General features: G+C 34.2%; 1 protein-coding gene across 2 annotated transcripts in view; it reads right to left on the reverse strand.

Moving 5' to 3' along the window:
* The window catches only part of POT1 (protection of telomeres 1), a 73,119-nt gene that overhangs the window by 25,344 nt on the left and 23,142 nt on the right, over window positions 1-24,633 (reverse strand). For both annotated transcript variants that reach the window (XM_082782319.1, XM_082782320.1), the window contains exons 8-10: window positions 15,959-16,089; window positions 5,381-5,671; window positions 1,362-1,517 (exon numbers count right to left, since the gene is read on the reverse strand). In XM_082782319.1, the coding sequence (XP_082638445.1) occupies window positions 1,362-1,517; window positions 5,381-5,671; window positions 15,959-16,089 (578 nt within the window). The remainder of the gene's footprint in view (window positions 1-1,361; window positions 1,518-5,380; window positions 5,672-15,958; window positions 16,090-24,633) is intronic.

The raw sequence follows: 24,633 nt of genomic DNA on the forward strand, positions 1-24,633 counted from the left end.
TAAGGAGTCCTAAAAATCTAATTATCTTTAGATTTTTCTGTGAAACAAAATTAATTGCACAAAATGCAATGTAAACTCAATAAATCTTTCTGAAGTCTAATTGGTAGGGTATCAGTATTTTTTCTTCAATAACTCTAAGACAATTTACTAAAAAAAGAGAGAGAAAAAAATAAAACTTCTACTGTTTACATGGCTGAAAGTATCACAACTTTGAACATAGCCAGAAGGAGAAAAACACAGCCTGTGATGCTTGGTAGGTCAAGACAGGTTTCTAAACAGTTTCCTTTGACATTAGAACCTCTGCTATGCAACACAGTATCCAACAAATGCACAGATGCTTTACAGTAAGTAAGAAAGGGCATACAGGAAGGAAAGAAATGGAAAGAACTGATGAAGACATCCCATGTAGCACATATTCAACAAGAATTCCTGAATATATATGGGATTCATGATTTTTTTAATTAATTTCATCAATTTTAATGAATATTCATCATTTCCCTCCCTTAATTTTCAAAACATTAATGCTTCATTGGAACATCAGCATTTATGCTTATTGATAGATGAGACCAATTAGCAAAAGAAAAATTCTGGAAGATAACCTGTAAGTAATGAAATAATCCTGTAAGTTTTGTTATGAATTCTTACTTGAAGGAAAGTTACTTTGCTTTCTGTCATTTACTTATGACTGGGCACTATGCATTAAATTGATGTCATATCTGCTGATAGCTCCAGACAACAAATGTCTACCATTTGCATTTATTTTCTGGTAAGCACTACCTTAAAAACAATGCTTGGATACAGAAGTAAAGACATAAGATGAAAGATGTAATTTTTGCTAATTTACTGTATTTAGAAGCAAGATGGCAGTATTGCTGAAGATCAAATGTTTAATTACGTTGTTTTCTCTACGCATAATCAACATTACTGACCCACTAAATGAAGATAGCATTGCAAATTGCAGAAGTTTATAGAACAGATAAAATCCTTTATTGACTTCAGAATTACAGGCCTTTAATGGGACTACAAGTTTAACCCCACTTTATATCATTTAAAAAATACTTCTGAAGCACAGAATACATTTTCTGAATGCAGTATGTCCACAGGATAATATATGATACTACAATGTCTGTAAAGAACTGCTTAATTGGGAGATTTTTTTTCATGGAAATTTTAGGGTAATGAGGCTATTTTACACACGAAGGAATTTTGCATTCAAATCAAAGGTATGGGAAATACACTGAAAGATAAAGAATAATATTTGAAACTAATTTAGAGCAGAACAGAATTGATACATCCTCTGAAGTGAGTTTAAGCAGAAAATAGGCCACAAAATGACAGCTAGAAACACCAAACTACATTACCTTGAGTGATTTTGCCAGTTGTACGTGGTTGTCATAAGCTAGAATATCCACTGTTAGATTTCGCAGCCGATGAAGAAGAATTTTTTCTCCTTCCAGGTCTCTTGCTTCTACAGGTATCCTCCATGTTGGGTATGGACATTTTGTGCCATCCCATACCTGCAATGAAAGTCAACCATTTCAATATGCTCAAAAGACTTCAGATTGAGCATTTAAAATAATGTTTTACTTTTTTTTTTTTCCTCTGTTGTCTGAATAAAAAGAGTCTAACAATATGAAATCTTAACTCGCGTGTATGTTCTAAAGTTCTTAAATGACTGAAATTAAATTTATAGGGACTTATTTTTTCCTTTACGAAGTATAAAATAACCTCCACACAGAACACAAATGTTAAAAACCTGGTTTTCGTAAAATTAAAAAAAAAAAGTGTTAGCAAAACCTCAACTGTTTATCCAGCAGATACAACCATTAGAATTTCCTGCATGCATAACTGCCTATATTTAATATTTTAATCATTGCTGGTTTTTTTGAACACTCCAGCTCCAGAATGTGAAACCTCAGTACACAGCACATGCTCCATTAATTACTAATGATTTCCTACATCAGTCTACACTGCTAGTTATGCAGAACAGATCAAAAAAGCATCAGTATTTAACATATACTTAATAACTAGGATTCTAAAAATTGGTGCCCTAAAGCTATGTTTATGACAAACACTTAAGTAGTGAAGTATCAATACAATTATATTTGATCTACCAAAATTATGAAAAAGAAAGATTACCAACAAACAGGTAATGACAGACTTAGCACCTCGCAACCATTATCTTACTACCTAACATTAAACTTTGGGTGCTGGCTCCTTACAATATATTCTGTAAGCTATAGTTTACCAAGTTGGGAATTCCTAAAGATACACTCTTTAAGAATACAAAGATACAAAGGCAACAACAGAAATAATGTTCTGAAATATTAGTACAGAAAAAAAAATCTAGAAGCATTTGAGATTGATAGACCAAAATGAATTTTGTAGGAACTCATGCATATTGGTCCAACAGAAGCTAATTTTAAGATAGTTCATGATACCACCTCTTTGGTATCATGAAAAAAGCACTGTGGGGGAGGAGGGGTAAAGTGAATACACCAAAGGTTAATTTTTAAAGGGTTTCTACCCCTTTCTGAATGCTTAACTTCTGTGGATCAAAGGACCCAAAGGAAAAGATCTAAGCAGCAGCAAAGCCATATGTAAACGCACCGAGAATAACTCATGGCTGAAACACTCATCCCAAATCAAGAGATAAAAGGAAAAACTGTTTACAGCAAAAATGACCCAGAACATCAAATTAACATTCTGAAATAAGAGTGTATTCTGAAGGACCCTGATAATGAGGTGGTACATGCTGCCGCAGATTTAAAAGGGAGAAAAAAAAAAAAGCCTATTATTTTCTGATCCTGTACCATGAAATATTTAAAACCACCTTTGAATGAGATGCTACCTGTTGCTTGAATTAGGCAAGCTTTCCTAGAGCTGAGCTATAGAAATACAGATTTAGTGTTTATGAAATTTGGTATTTATATTTTGTATTTATGAAAATAATCACTTTGACAGAATGAAGAACTTTAAGTTTGTCAAATTTCCTATTATTTTTCAACTGGCTTTGACTTATTTGTCCTTCTACACTTAACAGATGGGATCTTACAAAATGATTGAAATAACTTCAATGCGCCTTGTCAAGTCCAAGGTCGACTTATTTAGTTTTAGTCCTTTGCAAGAGGAACTAATGCGGCTGGTGTCAGGGCATTTTTTGGAAGAATTTCTAAGCCTGTAGACTCTCTTGACAAAAAAAGTCCTTAGATAGGTATGTGGTTTTGTCTTTTTAATTACACAAATAAGAACACAGATACGTCAGGAGCTTACCAGCTTCACTCTACTTAAATTGTGGATGAAAATACAGTAGCTATGACTTCCTGTTAATTTCTCTGTATCTGCTAATGCCACAGTTATGAACAGCTATCCCTGTGCCTTCATTCTTTCCAACAATAATCAAATGAACTCTGGATAAGAAACAGCACATAGTTCCATTACTAGCCATTAACAGACTAGTATTACAGAATAGTTAGTGATGACCTCTGATCACCATACAAGATGCTGAAATAGGAGACACATAATGAAGCCTGCTGTCCTGATTCATTAAGTTTCTTCAGCAGAATATGCTAATTGTGTGACTTAGCTTAACACAGACAACTGGTAGACAGAAGGAAAGAATAATAGTAAAGCTCTTAAAAAAATGTATAAATGACAGCAGCATTTCCAGAACGAGGTCTCCATTGGTTTGAAAACAAAATTCTCAGAAAGAGGTAAGCAACTCCTTCCTACCTTTGTAAATTAAGTTATTCAGTCTTCATGCTACGTAAGACTGAGGTGATGTACTATGTCACTTACCAAGTGGAATATTAAAGGTTATGCTATGGGTGATGCACAAAATCACAGGAAGTCATTTTAGTTACGTTTGAAACAATACAACACTACTTACTACTTCGATGATTAAAATCCTCATTACGCTTCACTGTATTACCAACCACTAAAATAAGTGAGAGACTTGGAATGATGTTGCAAATTTAAATCAGTTATAAAATCTAAGAACAGAAATTTAATAGTAAATAATATTTAATGATCAACCCACTTGAGCCAGTGGTGTTTTGTTTCTTTGTTTAGTGAATCAACAAAATAACCAGACTTCTGTCTACAAGTTTTATAAAAGGCTTCTCTTACATCGTGACCAACATTTGATATATAAGGAAAGGACTCTGGCCGGCTTGAAGGGAAGGGAGCAATAGCATATCAATGTTCATCTACTTCCGTTTTTGTAATGCATTTTAATGCAGATTTAAGTATTTAACATTTTCATGTGCTAAATAAAAACACACTGACAAGGAATCAGTATGAGAGAAATTGAACTAGTGCTATTGGATTTCATTAAGCTTTTACTGTCCTGTCTAGACAATCCCCAGCTCCCAAGTTATTCTCATTACTATACAAAATTGACAAAATAGACTTTAGAGCTTACAACACACAAAAGAGGGTAAATAAATATTAATAAGTTAAGAAAGCACTTGCCTCTATCCTTGCAAAGGGTCTTTCACTGCTGAATATATACTTATTAATGAATGACAATGAGTTCACAAAGTTCTGAAATTTTACTGAGTGTCATGACAACCATTTCACAAGAGACAGTTAAATGGAAATACTTTTAACAGCTGCAAAACATGTTATAGGATGACACTTAAGATTTCTTTCTGTGTAGTGATTTCATTGCTCTGCATGAGAAAAAACTTTCCTGCTTTGGTAAAAGAAAAATGCAATGCGCTGTTTCTAAAAATATTGTAGCAACATTTAATGCAGCAGTACCAAGAAATAATGTTATTTTCCATTTTATGACTTTATAACAGGCTGTTCATAACTCACATTTTAACAATCAACTTAAAATACTGAGAAGAGGTGTTTCAGAATAACATCAGGCTGATGCATAGGAAGCTAAACCAGGAAAAATATGGAGATCTAGTTTATATTTAGCTGATGTTAAGGATCACTCCATGGAAGGTACTTTCTGGTTGTGTGGCATTTCAACATTTTGTACTTTCATTAGGCTCTGATCCCCAAAGCGCTTATACATAACTAAAAGAAGTTACCTAGAGCTCAAGAGAATGCTACATACTACATTAATTATATCCTGTAGACCTAGAAAAACAAACAATAATTGCTACTGAATAGAAACAGATTAAAAACTAACAATATTATTAAACTTTAAGAAATCCTGCAATATTTACCTACATGTTTGTGGAAACTACCATACATATTAATGCATCTTAAAACACTCTCTAAAGAAATAAATTTTATGAGCAACTTTAAAAAGAACTAGGATTTCTGTTTTGTTTTTATAGAAATAGAAAAGGATCATACATTTTGTTAGCCTCTACATATTTATCCACATAACATTATAACAAATTCAGGAAAATAAATTTACCTTTAGAAGAAAAGAAGATCCATCCACTTTTGCCTTCCCCACCAGCTGGCAAGTGAGATCAAAGAACAGCATTGGTCGAACACCAGACAGTTTTGCTGCTGGTCCAGAGATGGAAAGATTACTGGCTGCCCAAATACGTAATTCTTCTACTGTTTTTTCTTCTTCATCCATGAAAGTGTATGCTTTACTAGAGGTTCGAGGAACTACTGGTGTTCCTACAGTTCCATCAAATGTCAAGGATGCAAATCCTGAACTGGTAATTCCCTGCATCTGTCCATTGTATTCTCTGATCTAGAACAAAACAAAGAAAAAAATGGTCATAATTCACTGCAATATTCTTATGTAATATTCTTATTCACATTTTATCATGTGTATAAAGAGTAGTGATCATTTTTGTTCCTGATGCCAGTAAGAAGTTAAAATAAAAACAAAAAAGCAAATGAACACTAACAAGAAAACAGCGTATAAACCAAAAATAAAATCTAACAGTAATAATTCTTTAAGAGACAGACTAATACCTCTACCTGTAAATATAAAGCATTGGTGCAAAGTGTTTTATTCATAAATCTCAAAATCTGTGTGTAAGGAAAACATTAGTATTGCTTTTACCATCAGGGAAACTGAGGCATGAGAAAAAATAATTTTTAAAGGCCTCATAGCAGAGCAATGGCAGAGCAAAGGTGTTACAGATTCCTGTTTTCTGCCTCTCACAATAGATCCAGTTTCCTGATACTAAATAATAGGTATATTTTTCCCAGTTCCAGAAGCTTTTTTTTTTTTTTTTTTTTTTAAACGAAGTAAGCAGAGACCAGTTTTCATCCCTTTAATTACGGGTATAGCTTTCATAATTGCTCTGATGTATACTGCTTTGCACATGGCAGGTCTCTTGTATCCTGTTGATTTAGCTGTGTATCTGCTGCCATATAAAACACAGCATTCAAAGTCTGAAGCATTTCTTTAAAGATCTAGTCCAGTATTATTGTTCCCTGCACTTAAAAAAATATAAATATCTATTAAAAAATCTACGTATCACAGCACTGCATGATTTAGTATCAAGAAATCTCAAACCTTGATTTTCAACCAGCTGTTTTAACCCACCCTTTTTTAATTAAAATTAGCTGACAAAAAAAAAGAATAAAAAACAGCAAGTTTTTTTTTTAAATGTAGCTTTTATGAGACAAACTACTTTGTCTCTACCACGCAATTTTCAAATGTTTGAAAAATCCTACAGATTTAAAAATGCAGAATGTGAAAGGTAACGAAAGTTCTAAATGCTGCCAATGATTTAAGACTAAATTTTATAACACACTGAGATTTAAAAAACATGCAAAGAAAACAAACATTGGGAATCCATAAGGAAAGAAGTTCAAGGTTGATAACAGGAACTCTAATCTCTGCTGCTTTGACCTAAACTCTGTCTAGAGGCATAAATGCATTAAGAATCTCAGGCCTGACCAATGGAGCACATCAATTCATAGCTTCTCCTTAACTGTAACTTTGTAAAGATTAGTCTTTTAACCTTTAGGCTTAAATACTGAAAATACAAGAAAGATCAGGAATTAGGACAGAAGTCAGGACAAATTAGGAAAGCACACGGTTTCATAACCAGTTCCTTTCAAGGAATTACCCAAGATCTGGAAAAAAAAAAAAAGTTCCACTATAACACAAAGACATTATCTGTGGCAAATTCATAGATCTACTTTAGTTGCAGCCACTGGCATTATATTCCATAGCTTCTCAAAATAGGTAATATCCAGAGGGGAAGAAAACTCTCTTTCATCAATTTTACTCATTCATCCGTTATCAAACAATACTTCAAGCATATCATTAAGTATCTTGTCTGACATGTCAAATGTTTCTCAAAGTGTTTTTATTTCCTATTTACCTACTTCATTAATTTATTTAATTTCATCATTAATTCATTTCAGTCATCATAAAAATATCTTGACTTTTTTTCTTTGAAAAATTTCTGCCCTGGACCACTAGCCTATACATTTATGAAGGTTCTCAACCTTCCAGGAAAACAGCTCAAGAAACTACTTTGTCTCCCTTGGCTTCCATACTACTTTACATACACTGTTTTCCCCATTTTCCAAATCTTTTAGCTCATATTTTAAGCATTGCTGGGGCTGTGTTTGCACATATCGTACTTCTGGTATCTCCCAGTGCCTTCATTTAATGGCTTTGATATCAGCTGTAATGTTAAGGAAGTTATAAAACAAGAAAGGAAATAAAATATTTAAGAAGGCAAACGTGAAGTGCCACAATGAGAAAATTACCAATGATTTAAAGCAAAACCAAATGTACTTAGGTATGTGTACATGGAGAAGCCACTGAGTGGCCTCAAAGATAAAGAGCATTCAACAACATTACTTAGTGAACAACAGAAAAAACAAAAAAGTAAATGTCAAATGTGTTAGAAAGTACTTCAAAGCTAGCACATTGTCAGACCCATAGAACAGTTGATTGTCAACAGAAATTCTCTGAACTTGTCCTTTAAAAATTAATCATTGTGAAAGTGAGGAGAAATCACTGGAGTGCAGATGAACAAAATTCATAGACAAAGATTGATTCATTATGGCACCCCAAGTAAATTTCAGATTAAGTTAAGCAGTGATACTGTTAATAAGTTATATTTTCCACACACAATTTTCAAACAAATTTAACTTAGGGAACAGAAATAATCTGAGACTTTTGTATAAAATGACAACCTCCCCCTCACCCCCAGTAGGTACTGTGTCATTTCTAGAGGCCTTTAGAATTTGTTTTATTTTTTCAAAGATGGGATGGAGCAGAAAGATATCACTCAAAAAATTCCATGAGATTGATGGCAGCAATAAATAAAGTTTGCTAAACAAAAGTGTCTTCTGAGACAGTAACAGAGCTGATACAGGTTATAAACATCCCTGTCAAATACATATCTCCTCTCAGCTGCACAATCAGTTTATATGAGATCCTAGTGAAAGTGAGCAACGTCACCTATACATAATATACCTGCAAGAATTACATTGCTGTGGTGAGCAACTTATTGCCCTCAGTTAAACACATGTTTATACGCACATGCCATTCTGTGATGCAAGCAGGAGCCTGCTGACGTATAAGGAAGATAACTTACACAAGTAAGTGCTGACAAAAGAAAATATGACACCTTCTCAGAGTCAAATCACAAATCTTCAGCAGCAAAAGCTTTATGAAGGTCTAGACAGGACTACAGGTGGCTGTACTAAAAAGACCACAGATACTGTGCAAGTACACTCCAGTCACAGAAACAGAAATTTTGGTTGGAAAGGACCTCAGGAGGTCAAGTCCCACCTTTTTCCCAGGTCAACACCATTGTCAGCACTGTGTTGAGTCAGGATTTGGCTAATTGAGTCTTGAAAAATTTCAGGTATGGAGATTCCACAGCCTCCCTAGGACACCTAGACCTCCCTAGATCACTCTTTTAGTCAGCAATCATCTGTCAAAACACTCCCTTTGCCATCCTAGGACTTGACAACTCAAGATCTGTAAAGTTTCCTAGCATGGATTATGATATATTTTGACTGTATTGAATGTTAAAAAAAGATCTGTAGGAATTTGGGAAAAAACACCTGCACATGAATTACATTTCAAGTGAAACTCCATACAAAAAAAAAGAAAGACAGGACCTTGGCATATGTACACAAGGAGAACCACAAAGTTATGATTTGTTCTTAATAAATGATGGCTATGAAAAAGGATTTGTTGCTAGACATGGATACAAATTTTACCTTATGCCAGGTACTGAAGGTGCCAAGCCCCAAATGGATGACACACTTCAATTCCCCCCATCCACTCAACACTTTATGTAAAGTTTGAGATCACTGCACTTAAACTCGAAAAATGGTTTAGAACAGCTGGAGCAGAGACTTGATGGAAAAGCAAACAAGAAAAATATATAGCTTCCATTGTGTCACAACAAAAAAGTTATTCCACTTATGTATTTAGCCTATTTATAGAATTATAGAATAACTCAGGTTGGAAAAGACCTCTAAGATCATCTAACACAGCTTTTAACCCAGTACTGAAGTGTACCACTAAACCATGCTACTAACTTTCAAATTTACACCTTTCTTGAAGGCCTCCAGGGATGGTGACTCAACCACTTCCCTGGGAAGCCTACTCCAATGCTGCATAACCCTTTCAGTGAAGAAATTTCTCCCAATTCCCAACCTAAACCTCTCCTGACGTAACTTGAGGCCATTTGCCCTCATCTTATCACTTGGTGCTTGGGAGAAAAGCCCAAGACCTGTTTGAATTCAACTACAGAGTTCACCCAATGAGTACTGCTTCCTGGGTTATAAACAAAGGTTGCTTTCTCCTGTTAAATGTTATTATCTTACCTGTAGTACTAAATCCCAAAAGAATTTTCTTAAAATCTTTTAGGGTATGAAAAGCCTCAACAATTTAATTCCAAAATTGGCTTTCTATTAAATCTATTAAAACTGGGAGTTACTCCCTTGTACTATAGACTTCTTAGACAAAAATCAAAGTCTTATATCTATGATGATCTGTCAGTCTCAGGACTGTTACCACAGAGTACAGGACATCATATGTCCAGCATCACCTACAAGGATATTGATAACTAATCCCATCACTTTGTTCCTGTTCTAAAACTTATGAAATTTTTGAGCTTTATTAGGAATTGCAAAGGGCAAGAAGAGTCTAAAAATTTAGCATATGACCTTTGGACATGTTTCTCACTAGCCTACTTCAGACTTGGGAACATCAGAATGACTTCAGTCCTACAATTTTTAAAACTAATCTGTAAACTTAAGCTTAAAGCATGGAAGCATGAAATATTTGCTTTCCATTCTGAGACTCATACAGTGCATAACAATGGGATGGGATGGAGTAGGAAGAACAAGAGCACACCCATGGAAGACACACTTCCAAGCTCCAATAAAGTTGCTGATCGAGCATTTGAATGATATATAAATCCCACACTGGAACATGCAAATAGGCATGTACTACAAAACCAAAAAAATAACAATTCCTTAAACTTGTTACTAATTTAATAAACTTATTACTCAAGACTATACTAGACAACTGAACCTGCATCTTAACACCAAATAAGATCCAGACATTAATTTCTTCATAAAAATTTTCAAGTTGTTACTGATTCCATTTATACGAAAAACCGTGTCCTGTCAGAGAGGCACCCAAGTGAATTTTGAGTATTTCCTTAAAGTTTGTAATGGTTTTCTCACATTAAGCGTAGTCATCACAGTCTAAACAAGTTTGGATAATATGGTGTGTTGATTACATTTTCTCATATTTTAATAACGTAACTCTAGTACACATGTACCTCCAGTTGTATTGAGAGAGAGGTAGCAATAGAACAGAAACAATTTGAAATAACTCAATAAATAATCTGTATCCTCATTTAAATTAAACCAGCTTGAACATGTTTAAATATAACAACAAGAAAATGAGTTACAAAAACTGCAGGCACCATTCTATGAGAAGTAAGGGAAGTCCTAAGGAAGCAAAATAAATTTTAATGAAGATACATAATTATAATCCTAATATCCTAATTATATAAATATAATTATCTTCTCCTGTTCCAGAGAACTCATGTGCTCAAAATATGATTATCAGAAATTTCTGCAGTAACGAAACACAAATTAAAGAAAACAATTAACAATACTTTGTGTGTTTCATTTACCGTTTCACACGTACACATAATAATTTTTGTGAACAAAAATTGTATACACAAATAATAAATTAAATATTTAAACTAGCTGAAATATTTTCTGTTTTGATAATCACTTTAAAAAACAGCAGGCATTGTGATACTGCTTTAGAAATATTCCTCAGAGAAGGTGGCACAGCATATTTGAGAAAACTCTGGTAAAGCAATAAATTAATGTATTTTGGAAATTTTCCAACATACTTAATATATGATTAGGTAACTTGAAAAAATTTTAGAAAACATGCAAAATTCTAAGACATGTAATTGTTGAAGAACTCTATCACTGTCTACAGTTAATACTTCTTGATGTTACTTACTATAGGACAAATACTTGTTTTTTAATTTAACCTTCAACAAAACTTCAAAGTGAATTGAATGCATTACATAATTTTTGAAAGGAAGCCAAAAGCAAGAATAATACTGATATTTCCGAGAAAATGTTCATTTTCCAGCATTAAAAATAAATTCACAATCGCTTACTAAAAATTTAAATTATTTCCACTCCTCAGAGCAAGAATTTGATACCTGGATGTCAATGTCTCAAGCAATATGTTCTTTAACACATCCATTTTAGCAAAAAGTCTCATTTGTCAAAATTGCTGTATTTGAACAGTATTTCCTCAGAAGGCATTAAGAGTCTGGCAGCAAAATTCTCCCTAAGTTTCAAATAGCTTCAGATTTTCCCCTCTATCACTACACTTATCAACCTGGCAGCTATGGCCAGAGCCATCTAGGAACAAGGAGCAAACCGTGCCCCTCTGTCAGTGCTTTCCATATTGTACCAGACAGCAAGAGAAAGAACCAACTTTAATGGGGCAAACGCAATTAAACTAAAGGAAGGAGTGCTTTGAGACATGGAAACCTCTAGCTCAGCGCAGAAGTAAGACTGCTCCTGGAAATAATGGCAGACTGGTTTAAAAAACAGGGCAAATAACAGAGACAGGACAGAACCAGTAGGGGTGATGATACCACATTCTGTTAGCCTATATTTTATAGAACATTTTCCTATGCAGTACATGACTTGATAGGTGCAGTGGTGATGAATTAGTGCTGTGTAATGAAGAAGCTGCCATCCTTAAGAATCCTGCTTCATTTGTTGCAGCAACTGGAGCCTAAGTACAAAACAAGCCAAGGAATTAAAGTAAAGGAAGATAATAGTAGTAATATTATGACAAAAAGTGGAGAATTGAGACTTTGATCCTTGTCATTGCATTATGCTAAGGAAGTCACATAAGCAAAGTTTATAATGAAAGGTCACTTGTTTGGTGTTCATCTTCCAAGCTTTCAACTTGAATCACACAGACTCTGAGTAGTAGAAGCACTGTGCACTGATTGCTGAATTAGATGTCAATGAATACAATATTTCGAAAACGTGAAGTGCTCGACAATGGTCTGTATTCTGGAAAGAGTCAGCAGAACACATCCCAGACAGCAACTCCGTAGGACAACTGAAGCACAGCAAACTGAACAAGATGAACACCTAAACGAGAGTGTGCTTCATTTCAATCTCACTTTTGTCCAATCCACAAACATTAAATTAGAAGTAAAGTATCAATTCACTTCACTCGGAGTGTGGAAATAAATTCTTATTTGAGAATCACTCAGAGGTAATAAGCAATACTAGAGAAAAGTCAAAGAGGAAATGAACACTTCTATCATCATGACAGGGTTTGTCTAACACAGAGAAGGCAGAACACAAGCCAAAACTGCAAGTCAAGTGAAGATAAATAAAATATTGCAGATTTCATCAGTTAACAGCTGGATGCCTCTTCCCTCTAACAACTTAAGTATTAGGTATTAAGTCTAAAATATTAAAAGCATCCATAGTGAACCAGAAAAAAAAAAAAAAAAAAGAAAGAAATCCACTTGAGACAATTCCTTCCTTGCCAAAAATTAAAGAGGAACTAGACAATTAGTTCACAGGCTTCAGTTTTATGGTAAATGGCAAAAGAAATCCCCAGACTGTCATCTCTGCAGAGCATTGACTGTGGTTGAAGGCCGGCCCAAATACAGTACTGTAATTCAGTAAGTATTACAATTCACGAGACATCATCGTAAGAGGTCTTAAAAATGCATTTCAAGAAATATTAACAGAAATGTAATTAAAACTGGAGAATTAATCCTGTTACCAAGACACTTTAAAATTTTCATTGTATGGAACAAATACCGAGCAAATAAAATGACTCTAACCACTCTTACCACAATAATCCTAACAGAATATTCTCCTTTAAGTTATTATTAGCTCTGAACCATATGACCTTGCCAACACCTGCGTTACTATGAAAAGAAGTTATTCATTAGCAGCTGAGAGTGTAGCAGGGAGCAGTCATTTATAAAACGTGTTTGCTATCCATGTCAACTGCTTGGGAGTCTCTCAAAGCATATCTGGGACATGGAAATGAGAATACACACTGTAAGGACTATATATAAATATAAATATATATATATATATATATATATATATATATATATATATATATATATATTTCTTATATATATGTGTGTGTGTATATATTATATGTATATCTGTCCTCACTGGTAAGCACAGTTCTGACAGGCTATGGCCTCTGGTACCCTCGATTGCTTTTCTTTCAGCAAACTAAGAGAGGGTGATAAGGCTTGAAGACAAATGGAGAAGAGAGTGAATGAGGAATTGCAGACATTGTACTTAGAGGTCTAATTAGAGTTAATTTTTTTTTTTTTTTTAATTGAAAACTGTGTTGCACAGTAATCACACATCCAGTTACATTAACCTCTTCCACTTCACTCCCAACACCAGGCACCAAGCTTCTGCACCAGCTTTTTATCTGTTCAGATCAGGTAACAGAACTTGCAAAGTAACTCTTTGTTAGGCTGGTGTAGTCAACCCCCTCCAGAAAAAGACACCTATTTAAACTAAGTGACTGTTGATTAAGATCATTTTAAGTTAGAAAGTAGTCAGACAATCTGTTAGCTTACACATCTGAGGGGATATAGATTGTAGGCAGCTGGAAGTGTTAGGGCTGGAAATCACTTAAACATCTCAGCTACAATGGAAAAGAAATGCAGGGGGAACATTAACTGACCTTGGAACATATCTTTAAATACTAAAACAGTCTTGAACAATGATGAAGTACAAGTTTAGAAGCATTTTAGAATGATCCTCAAAAATTTGCTCCTGAATCAGGTAAACAGTGAAGCTCTCTCTTACATCTGCTTTATCAATAGCTTGTATTAGCAAGTTTACATGAAAGATAAATAGCGGAAGTGAGACACTATTAGCCTTCCATGACAGAGATGCATTCATAACTTCCCTGAAGGTGGAAGTTTTTAACCTATAGTCCCCACATCTCAAAAATAATCCATTATTAACCTACCACACAGGTGCAACTTTTCAATTATTTTAAGCAGCCTCCTTTCTACTTTCTCCTTTTTTCCATATGTATAAATATATATATATATACATATATAAATATATATATATATAAGTGTGTCTTGACTTCAGAAGCAAGAAACGTACTGGTGGAGGTAGAAACATGTCTTTGTAATGCTCATCCTATGAGATTCAGAAAGAATTTGAAATTAACTGTAACACTTTTCTGTCTGAAGTCAAAATCAATGAACTTTCAAGACTGGCAACATACCTCAAGTACTGGATAAGCAACACAAGATTCAAAATCTAAATATAGCTTAATTCCACTCTAATTATATACATACATGACTTTAAGGAAGATTAATACTAAGCCAGAAGGGGTTAGCTAGTTTCTCTCTCAATTGTAAGTATTTATGATATACATTAAATAACGAAGTCTTAAAATTGAAGACTGTTTCTGAAACTTAGCAAGGTCTTTCTAATAATCTCAATGGCACAAATTTCCATCACTGGATAAACCTTGCCACTTTTTAAGTTTATTGCTTTTTTTTTTTTCCTTTGGTCTGCTACAGCACATCAAAACTCACATACATGTACTAGTGATCTTTATCCCTTTCATCACTATTTTGTACAGTCCTAAATTGCCTCTAGAGTGTTTGAATATGTTTTGTTTGTTTGTTGTAAAAAAGATCTTTTTAAGGACATTTACTCCTTTCTGATAGATTTATTTTAAGTACAACAAAAAAGATAATTACGTATGGTTATCTTGTATTTTAGTATGTAACATGATAAAATTTGCTATCTTTGCAAAAAAAACTCTTAATTTTTTTACTACATATGGTCCAGCATTACAAGATTAGCAGTCAGTGTCTCTGTACTGCAGTTCCTCTTTATAGACATAAGAAAAATATCCATCAGAAGCAGTATAAGGGCTATTGACACAGTTTTCTTCAGGGACATTGATACAGTTAAATACTAGGTAAAGCACACAAACAAAGGAGCAGCTGGAAACGGGACACTACATCCCACTCACTTATATTACACTTAACTCCGCAGCTGATCTAAAAACTGTTCCATGACAGAAGCTCTGAAGTAATCTCTCAAATAATTCCATAATTTGAAGAGAAGTGAATTGTACATATGTTTATGTCAGTTAAATTCTGTCCATCTCTAAGTACTGGAGCTAAACTAGCTAAACAAATATTCAAACAAAAATATTATTATTTTGGAGTTGACATAACCACATAGTCACCTCTAGCGCATTTATTTTTATTTTTTTAAAGAGGGATACCAGATTAGTGCTTCTTTGTCGCTGCTGTTGTTCTAAAATTTGACAGTTGATTTCCAGTTTTGGTCCCTACCACAACCACAGCTCAGTTTTTACCATTTGACTGTTTCATCCAGTATCTCCATATGTGAATATCAGTATATGAAGAACTAAAATATCCCTGGAGCCCCATAACTACCAAAAAACAAGCACATTAGAAACAAAACAAAACAAAATAGTACCTACCTTTATTCTATGAAATCGAACAATATCTCCGATTTTGTAGATTTTTGGTAGAGAATCCAGATTTCCACTAAAAAGAGTGCACGTTAACTTCACTTGTGATTGGTCCACAAGTGTTACCACTGAGCAATAATCTGTAAAATATAGACGTGTTTGAATGAGTAACAGACATGATGGAAGTTATTAGTACACTCATGTTAAAGTTGGGATGAGCAAACATATGGACAATATTTTTTCTGCTATAATCTGTGTAACTGTTCTGAAGTCAATACAGTTAAAGCCGTGTAACAACTGAAGTGTGGCCCATCTTGCAAATAATTAGCTCAAATATCTAAAAATAAAATGGGTGATTAAGGACAGGAGCCAGGAAGACATAAAGCTTTTTCTCTGTCTTCAAAAAACATGCTATTTTTTCAGATTTCAATTTCTTTATAAAAAGGAGGACGTGTTATGCCTACTTGTCCAATCCTTTCTAAAGATTTTTATACACGTTGTCTTCTGAAGAGGCAATGAGTTCTACAAGTTCTAAGAGCAAATTAAAGTGTAAGTTACTCATCTTTCACTTCATCCAAAATACACAAGCAAGGTATATTCTCCAAGGATACAGTCACACAGTGATTGTTAGGAAGTATAGTAAGAAACTGAAATGTGTCCTTTTAAATGTAAACTTTTGTAACAGAATTTAACTTTTATTAAAGATCTAAAAAATCAAATTCAAAACAAGGTATGACAAAATATATCAGAGCAAAACTGCCCAGAATAGGTCAGAATTTGCAGGTGTCATAAAACAAAACTCCATTTCAGGTTACAGAAGCATGTGTGTTTTGACATTTCACAAATGTAAAATGAAGTGAGAGTGCAATTGATTTTTTCATGGTACAGTAGCTGGTTAATCTTTCTGAGAACTTTTTGAACAACCAATATCAACTCAGGTGTATGTTCAGAACCCCAAACATCTATAAATCTGGTCATAGTTAATCAAGACAACAAAGTGGTTTTTTTTTGGATACTTATTATACTAGCATTTACTGAAAGTTAACAGTTCAGGGCTAAAACACAACTTTTTAAGCAGATAAATAGAGTAATGACATCATAGCCTATTATTTTTTAACTTGATATCAACTATTTACAACTACACATTTAGGTACACATAATTTTGGCTTGAAGAAAGTTAGCACAGATACTCAAGTAAAAATCACAATTTTTAGGCATTAAATTAACACTACTCAGTCATTTACAAAAACTTCTACATTTTGAACTCTAAATTTTGAGATGAAAGGGGAGTGGAGAAAAGGAAGGGAAAAGGAGATGTGTCTGGAGTGGAATTGAGCCTGGGAAAGGTGTTTATGGAAAGATGTTTTCCATAAACGTTTAAACGCTTGTCTTCTTTCTTCTTCAACACCTGAATTAGTAATTAAATGTTTATGTTCATTGCTAATGAATTAAATTCCCTAAGTGAAGTTTGTTTTGCCCACAACTCTAAAACAGGGGGAAAAAAAGGCAAACAAACAAACTCCCCTTAGCTATAATACTACAAGGCAGTTAGCAATTATGACACCAGAAGTTGCTTGTTCAGGAACTGAACAAAGATGTTGTAACACTAAAAGAAAGTTGATAAAATCTCAATTTTTCATTTTATACAAACACAGAAACATAAATAATTGCTACTAGACAGCTTTGAGAAAGAGAATACTATCACTCTACCAAAACTGACAGATTTGTATCATCTAAAAAGTATAGCAAGGCAAAGTTGTCATACGTAAACTCACAGTGAAAGATTCCCCAAAGCTGAAGATGATGGATGTGTTAGACTAGATTAGAATACATGCTTGTATGTACACTGACTACACCTTTAAAAGAAATACTGCTGTTTCCAGCAAATATATCACTAAATCTTACTACCATTTAAAATTAAAAGCTTAAATTCTCTAATGATTTGAATGGCAGAAGTGTTAAAAAAAAAAAAAAATAAAAAAGAAACACAGCGAAGGGTTACTAAGAAAATACAAAATATTTTTCCTACAGAAATAAAAACTGCAATATTTCCAAAAAAATGTTTCTTCCTCTGAAATATTTTTACACGCTTGATAAATTCTAATCTCTTGCATTTCAAAGATGCTAAACATCATTCTTTTTCACACTACCACAGAAGACACAAGGTCAGTTTCATGTATCACCTAATCTGACATTCTGTGCTAGGATAAGCAGATATGAATAAAGTATAGTCAACAGCTGACTATAAAACTGCAATGCTGACATGAAACTGCAAGCATATACTACTGCAATCCAAAGAGGGATTGTTTTATTTCTCTGGGTAATAACTGTTCAGATACACAGTGATAGGCGCAAAATAAAGAAGAAAAACACATCATTCACAGATTTACAACTCCGCCAAGACATGTGATAACACATTACAGTGCATTGATATAATCCAACATAGAAATTTGGAGTAACCTAAAACCACATTAAAATCGTTGTTGCTCTTTGCTGCTGTGATTATATAACCTAGTCAGCTTCATACATGTGCAGCTGCCAATTTAAGGGGGAAAAAAATCAACACACTTGTATTTTCTGTGCAATTCGCATACTCAAACACCAATATTCCTCCTACCCAAAGTATTATAAAATATTATACTTCACACCTTCTACAAAGTACAGGCTCTCTACTTCTGCGATTACACAATTCCATTCTTAACTATGACCTCAAAACATCACTTCTACAATAAACCTTATTAAAATAAAGGTCTTCAAAAACAAAGCATAGGACAGATTTTCTTTTAAGGAAATCCTCATCCAGCAAGTCCTTTTTGAAGGTGAAAAAATAAAAAGTCACCTGTCTTTCCTTTTCCAGCAGGAAGGTGAAAATTACTTTCTGCTTTCCAAAGCAGAATTATAGTTCAGTGATTGAATTCACTTTTCTGCACAAATGGTAAGTCAAACTCAAAACAGAACTGCTGAATTTAAATCACGTCCCAGTGTCAGAGGAAACAATATAAGAAATGTCATTCTTTAAACTTTTTTTTTTTTCTCTTTACAATATACCTTCTAACGAAGAAAAATCCCTCAGTTACCAAACTACAAAAAAATGTTAATGGAAGTTTACATAGTGGGGACAATTTTCTTTTATTAGACAAATGTACTCTACTGATAATTTCTCTTAAGAGGGAAATTATCCATCAGAATCTTTTATTCATAATAATTTGGTTTAAAAGCATGACACTTAAGGAAGGTGAAAAGCAAAGAGCATGGCAACATCCTCCAGCCACTCAGGCTGGATCATCCTGTCCAAATGCTGGGGCCCAGCCCAGCCACAGCGACTACCTTCCCCTTTGAGGGTCTGGCCTGTAGCAAAACTGAGCATCTATCCCAGAGGCACACAGACACAGGACACTGACATGACCATCCACGCTTCAACACCACCTCCACACAGGACTCACGTAAAACAGACGTAGACAGCAGAGACCCCTTCCTTCCCTCCAGCTGGTAAAGACAGAAGCTCACTAGTGAAGGTTCACACACAGCACTCTGCAGGTTCACAACCACACGCACATTTGCAGATCCCTGAGTACTGTTACAGACCCTTTTATACCAGCCCTTTTCTACCTACCCACACACCTCTTTATTCCTTCTGCCCTCCTTTTCCTTTTTTTCCCCCATGGCTTTGCAGAGCTCTGAAGTTTCTGCACCCTCCCAGTCCAGGGCTCCTTGGTTCACAATCTTACCAGCTACAAGGTTCATCCTTCCTGGAAGGATGTAGTTTGTAAGCCCGCCATTTCTGTGACTGGGATGTTTGTTTCCTGTGGTTTTGTCCAAGCTTAGAAATCCTCAATCAGAATATAGTATAAATATAAATAAATATTCCTGTATTCTCACATACTTTCATAAATTAATGTGACTGACCAAACTTCACTACCTCCTTTCCTTATTATCCCTTCCTGCTTTGCAAAAAGGCCCTAGACATGATATCCTTAAAGAAGCAGACACTCCTTATATATACCCTTACAGACACAATAGATGTAAAGTTCAGCACATTTATCTACTATAAAGGGAAGTTTTTACACTTTAAAATGCTTTATCTTGCTTGATTAAACACTTCCCTATCTGGAGATATTTAAAAGCCATCTGGAGATGGTCCTGGGCCATCAGCTTTAGGTAGTCCTGCTTGAGCACAAGTGTTGGACAAGATAAACTCCAGACGTCCATTTCCACCCCTGCCGTTCTGGGGTTCTCTTAAGCATGAAAAGGAATATTGAACAATTCAGTTAATTTATTTAGTATGATTAAGTGCTAACTGGCTTGGAGTTTCATGATAAAAGCAAAACATTACGGTATTTCTGACTGAAGTCGTTAATGAAAAAAAGCCACAGATACCTAAGATCAGATACATTAACTTTAGATAGGATTAAACATAAATGCTTTCTCTCTACAATTATAAGAATCATTGAAAAGCCAAAATCTCCTCAACTGTAATGACAACTCAGGGTCGCTCTTCAGATTCTAGTTTTCTTTTTAGAAAATGCCTTAGCATTTGCACTCTCCTCTGGACTGCTACATTAGTCGTGAGAATGCTCAGAAAGTCAGCACCTCTGGACAGAGTATACATATCAGAAAAAAATGAAGTTTCACTTGCAGTTTTTTCAGTCATCATAAGAAAACCAGAATTGCTGCAAAAGCTTTGCAGATTAATAGCTACTTACATGATAGGAAGGCATTCAGTACTTATTGATTAAATACTCTTATTTTGGTTTTATTTAGGACATCAGCAGTTCACAACAAATATGCTTGTAGAAACAATTTTTAACATAGAAAGCACTGACTAAATTATAAATCCCATCTTGGGCAACTGCATGTACATTCACTATCTTTTAAGTTAAAAAAAGCCACTATCCTGGATCAATAACTTCCTCCCACAAAGAGATAAAAAAAAAAAAAAAAAAACTGTTGGCAAGGAAGGACTTCAGAGATTGCCTTCTGCTTCTGACATTGCAATACTTAAAGATTTTAGTAGCAAACTACTCTCTTCAAAAGTACACCAATCATTAATACTGTTTTCAAGTATTACTGAGGCCAATCAATACACAAAAGTCTTTTTACTAAAACTAAGTAGCTGAACCAGCTAATTTACCAAATATGTTCAACAAAACACAAGGAGGAAAGTAACACACACCTGGGTTCGTGTAGGTGTGTACAATGGGTACATACACATACAGATATTACAGAAGTCCAAACAAACTCTAAATAATCAAATTGAAGATATTCTAATGCAGCTTGTTATTTCTAACATGGCAATTCACAAACATTTAGCAACTATGAGATACATCTGGCTAAGCAGATGCTTTAATGACAGCATTTGCAAATTGTAGATCAAAGTAACTACCTTGAGATTTCTTTCTATTAACTATTTTTCAACTGTTTAGTTTTTCACTTCATTTTTACCACTATTTTTTTTTTTAACTTTTAATTTCAGATTATAAGAAATAGTGATTATTAAAAAAGAAATGCTTACAAAATGATGTGAACAGAAAGGAAAAGGCTATTACTCTCAACTTGGACTCCAAAAGTGAAATTAATTTATCTTTACAACAGTTTTCATTCTGTTCTGAAAAAAATGTACACATCCTGAAAATATTGATTTGGAAAACAAACAAAACAAACAAACAAAAACAAACACCACAATACTTTAAATAACAAAATTATTGCAGATTTAACTCTGAATCTCCTTCCCCACAAATTGACCATCAGATACCACAACAGTCTCTAATTTGTTTGCAATAACAGCAATCAATATGACGAACATTTAATTACAGTCATATAAAATGACAAGAACAAAAAGCAAAGCTTCAGCCTTAGGCTTTAATACATGTAAAAAGAAATATCTCATATCTAGGGGAATATCTATGTAGTGAATAAAGATCCATATGAATAAAGCACAGTGGCTCCACTACCCATACTTGCAGCCAGGACCAGCTTAAAGCTATATAATTCCATTAACACTGTGTCAAAAATAGAAGGTATTAGTGCAGGACTGTGCCAGATCTAATGCAACTAGAGAATTTTCTGATGAGAGCCATTTCATGCCCTGGCAACTCAGAGTAATCATCAAGCATTCTGCACCCTCTCAAGTAGGCACAACCCTGGACTGTGTAAAAAAGAAAAAAAAAGAAAAAGAAAAAAAAAAGAAAAAGAAAAAAGGAAAAAAAAAGAAATACTTAGCTGAGTAGTGAATATTTTTACACTTAAACTGTTTTAGAGATTTTCATGATAAAGTAGCATATGAATCATAACTACAAAGACAGTAAGAAAAGCTGTTTACAAAAAAAAAAAAAAAAAAAAAAAAAGCTGTTCCCTAGTGTAAAAGCTGTTTACACTAGGGAAGAACGTTGAAGACAGAAGTTCATTAAAAATTTGTGTTGATGAATGAAAAAAATTCACCAGCACTCTAAGCTACCTGGCAATGCATATAAAATATCTGCTATTATAACTCACTGAGAACCAAAGTCAATGCCAAGCAGAAGCCCTGAGTTGTTCCTCCTGTTCATGGCACACTGGTAGCTACTGCTATTATTAGACCTACTCCACTCAGTGGTAGTTGTAACTATTGGTGAGATGTGTGCAATGCCATTCCCCTCTCCTCCTAGCTTTTACTGCCCAGTAACACCCATTCCCAGATGGTATGGAATTTAAGTTTCTACACTTTATGAGAATGTGAAAGTATTCCAGAAAGATTATGAAAAATTCATAATTTTATATAGCAGCCTCTCTATATATCAGCCATTTTTTTTTCATGGTAGTTCTCTATCTTGGTTTCTGGAAGTTTAGCAACAGCAAAGTATGTTTTATCCCTTGAATCTAACCTATCACTAAATCATATTTAAAAACCCTGTATCAGCGCTTCAAAAACACCCACACCTTCCAGGTGGTCTGATGGAACAATTCCTCAGAGGAATCTTTCTATTGTCAAACAAATCACTAAGCATAGTTAAAGGTTCACTGGAAAAAGACAGTCATGTACTTTCCGGTGATAACTGAACTAAGTTTTCCTCTTGACAAAACAGGCAATGAAATTGCTCTCTGTTCCATAAAGGAAGACTGACAGTCTTGTTTTAATTCTCCCAACTACCAGTAGCTGATGGGATCTCTCTGACAGCAGGGTGGAACGCTTCAACTGCTTTTTACCTTGAATATGGAGTAACTTCAAAGGTGAAGATTTCTCATGGACTACAAGAGGAACCAGCACCTCACAGGCAAGCTGGAACACACTGCTCCCAGACAAAGGACTTCCCCCAACAGCACACATGCTTTTTCCCTTTTGGTTCACGTATACTTGGAAAATCAGTTTGGGTTTTAATGCTTCAAGTATGTTCCTCCTGTCCTGATAATTTGTCTCAAATTGAAGTATACATATAAAACAAATTCAGTAATGTGAGATCCTTTGTGTGGGAAGATAGCAGCCTGAATTTATTATTTGAAGTTATTTTATTTCATTCGCCTTAGAGAGCTTGCTTTCAAAGAACAGCATAATGTCCTACAAAGTCCCTGTAAAACAATATTTCACCTCTGTTTTTAAGTAAATCTACTGTGCTCATTTTACAGAGGCGCTGCTTTACAATAATTTTGTTCAGCAACCATTAAGAGATACTACAAAAAAAAAAAAAAAAAAAAAGCTGGCCTTTCAGTTGGTTTGCTGAGCTGAACAATTACTTTGATGTAGACATTAGAAAAGAAAAATTAGAAGGTTTAAGAGAAGAGGGGAGGGAACCTGCCACAGATGATACCATAAATAAAACATAATTATGAAAAAAATCCAAAATGTACATAACACTTTCTCAAACAGTGCAAGCACATAGCTCACAGCTCAAACAGCTGAATTTAATCAGACTGGGGGGCAAGGAGGAAAGTCTATTTTGTAAGGTTAGGCTGCACCCATCTACCACTCAGCAAATGAGAACTACCCACATATGGGTCATAAATATGAAAAAGTAACCATTGAATTAAAATTAACATTAAGATGTTTAAACGTAGTTTAGATTGAACATATATTATATATCTAGAAAACAGGAATCTAAAAAAATTATACAGATCTGCATTAATACTCCTTAATGTTGTGCAAACCACAATTGAGAGATTAGTCTCCAAATGCTCTCCTCCTTCCCTGCTACGTACCACTCTCTCCCTCCTCCCCCCCCCCACTATATTCTTGAAATAGAAAGAGTCATCAGAAGACATGGTAGAATTTTTTTTTTCTCATAGGCACTACAAGGGATGATTTTAAAATTGATAAAATAGCAAAACATGAAAGCATTTGCTTCTTCCTGTACAAATCAAAATTCAACTTTCATCTGAAAGATTTGCAATGCATTGCTTAATATACTAACTTTAGTGTATCAATGACTATGTATAATATGATAATCTTCATTTTTATTCAGTCTCAAGAGGAAAAAATTACATGCAGTATATTTGCTATAAAACAGATGGACCATTTCTTGTTCAGTTCCCAACTTAATGACTACATCTATTTTTAAATGTTAATGTTTAAATTAGATTGTCCTATGTTCTTTGGATTTATTTGTTTGTTTGTTTCACAGTTATTTTGGGAAATACTAGTACCTTCTTAACATTTAGTAAGAATGCCGAGTAGAGATGTTTTCTAGGAGTAAATCTTGTCATCTGCTGTAACA

This window comes from Aythya marila (assembly GCF_965140915.1).
Source record: "Aythya marila genome assembly, chromosome: 1".
NCBI classification, from domain to species: Eukaryota; Metazoa; Chordata; class Aves; order Anseriformes; family Anatidae; genus Aythya; species Aythya marila.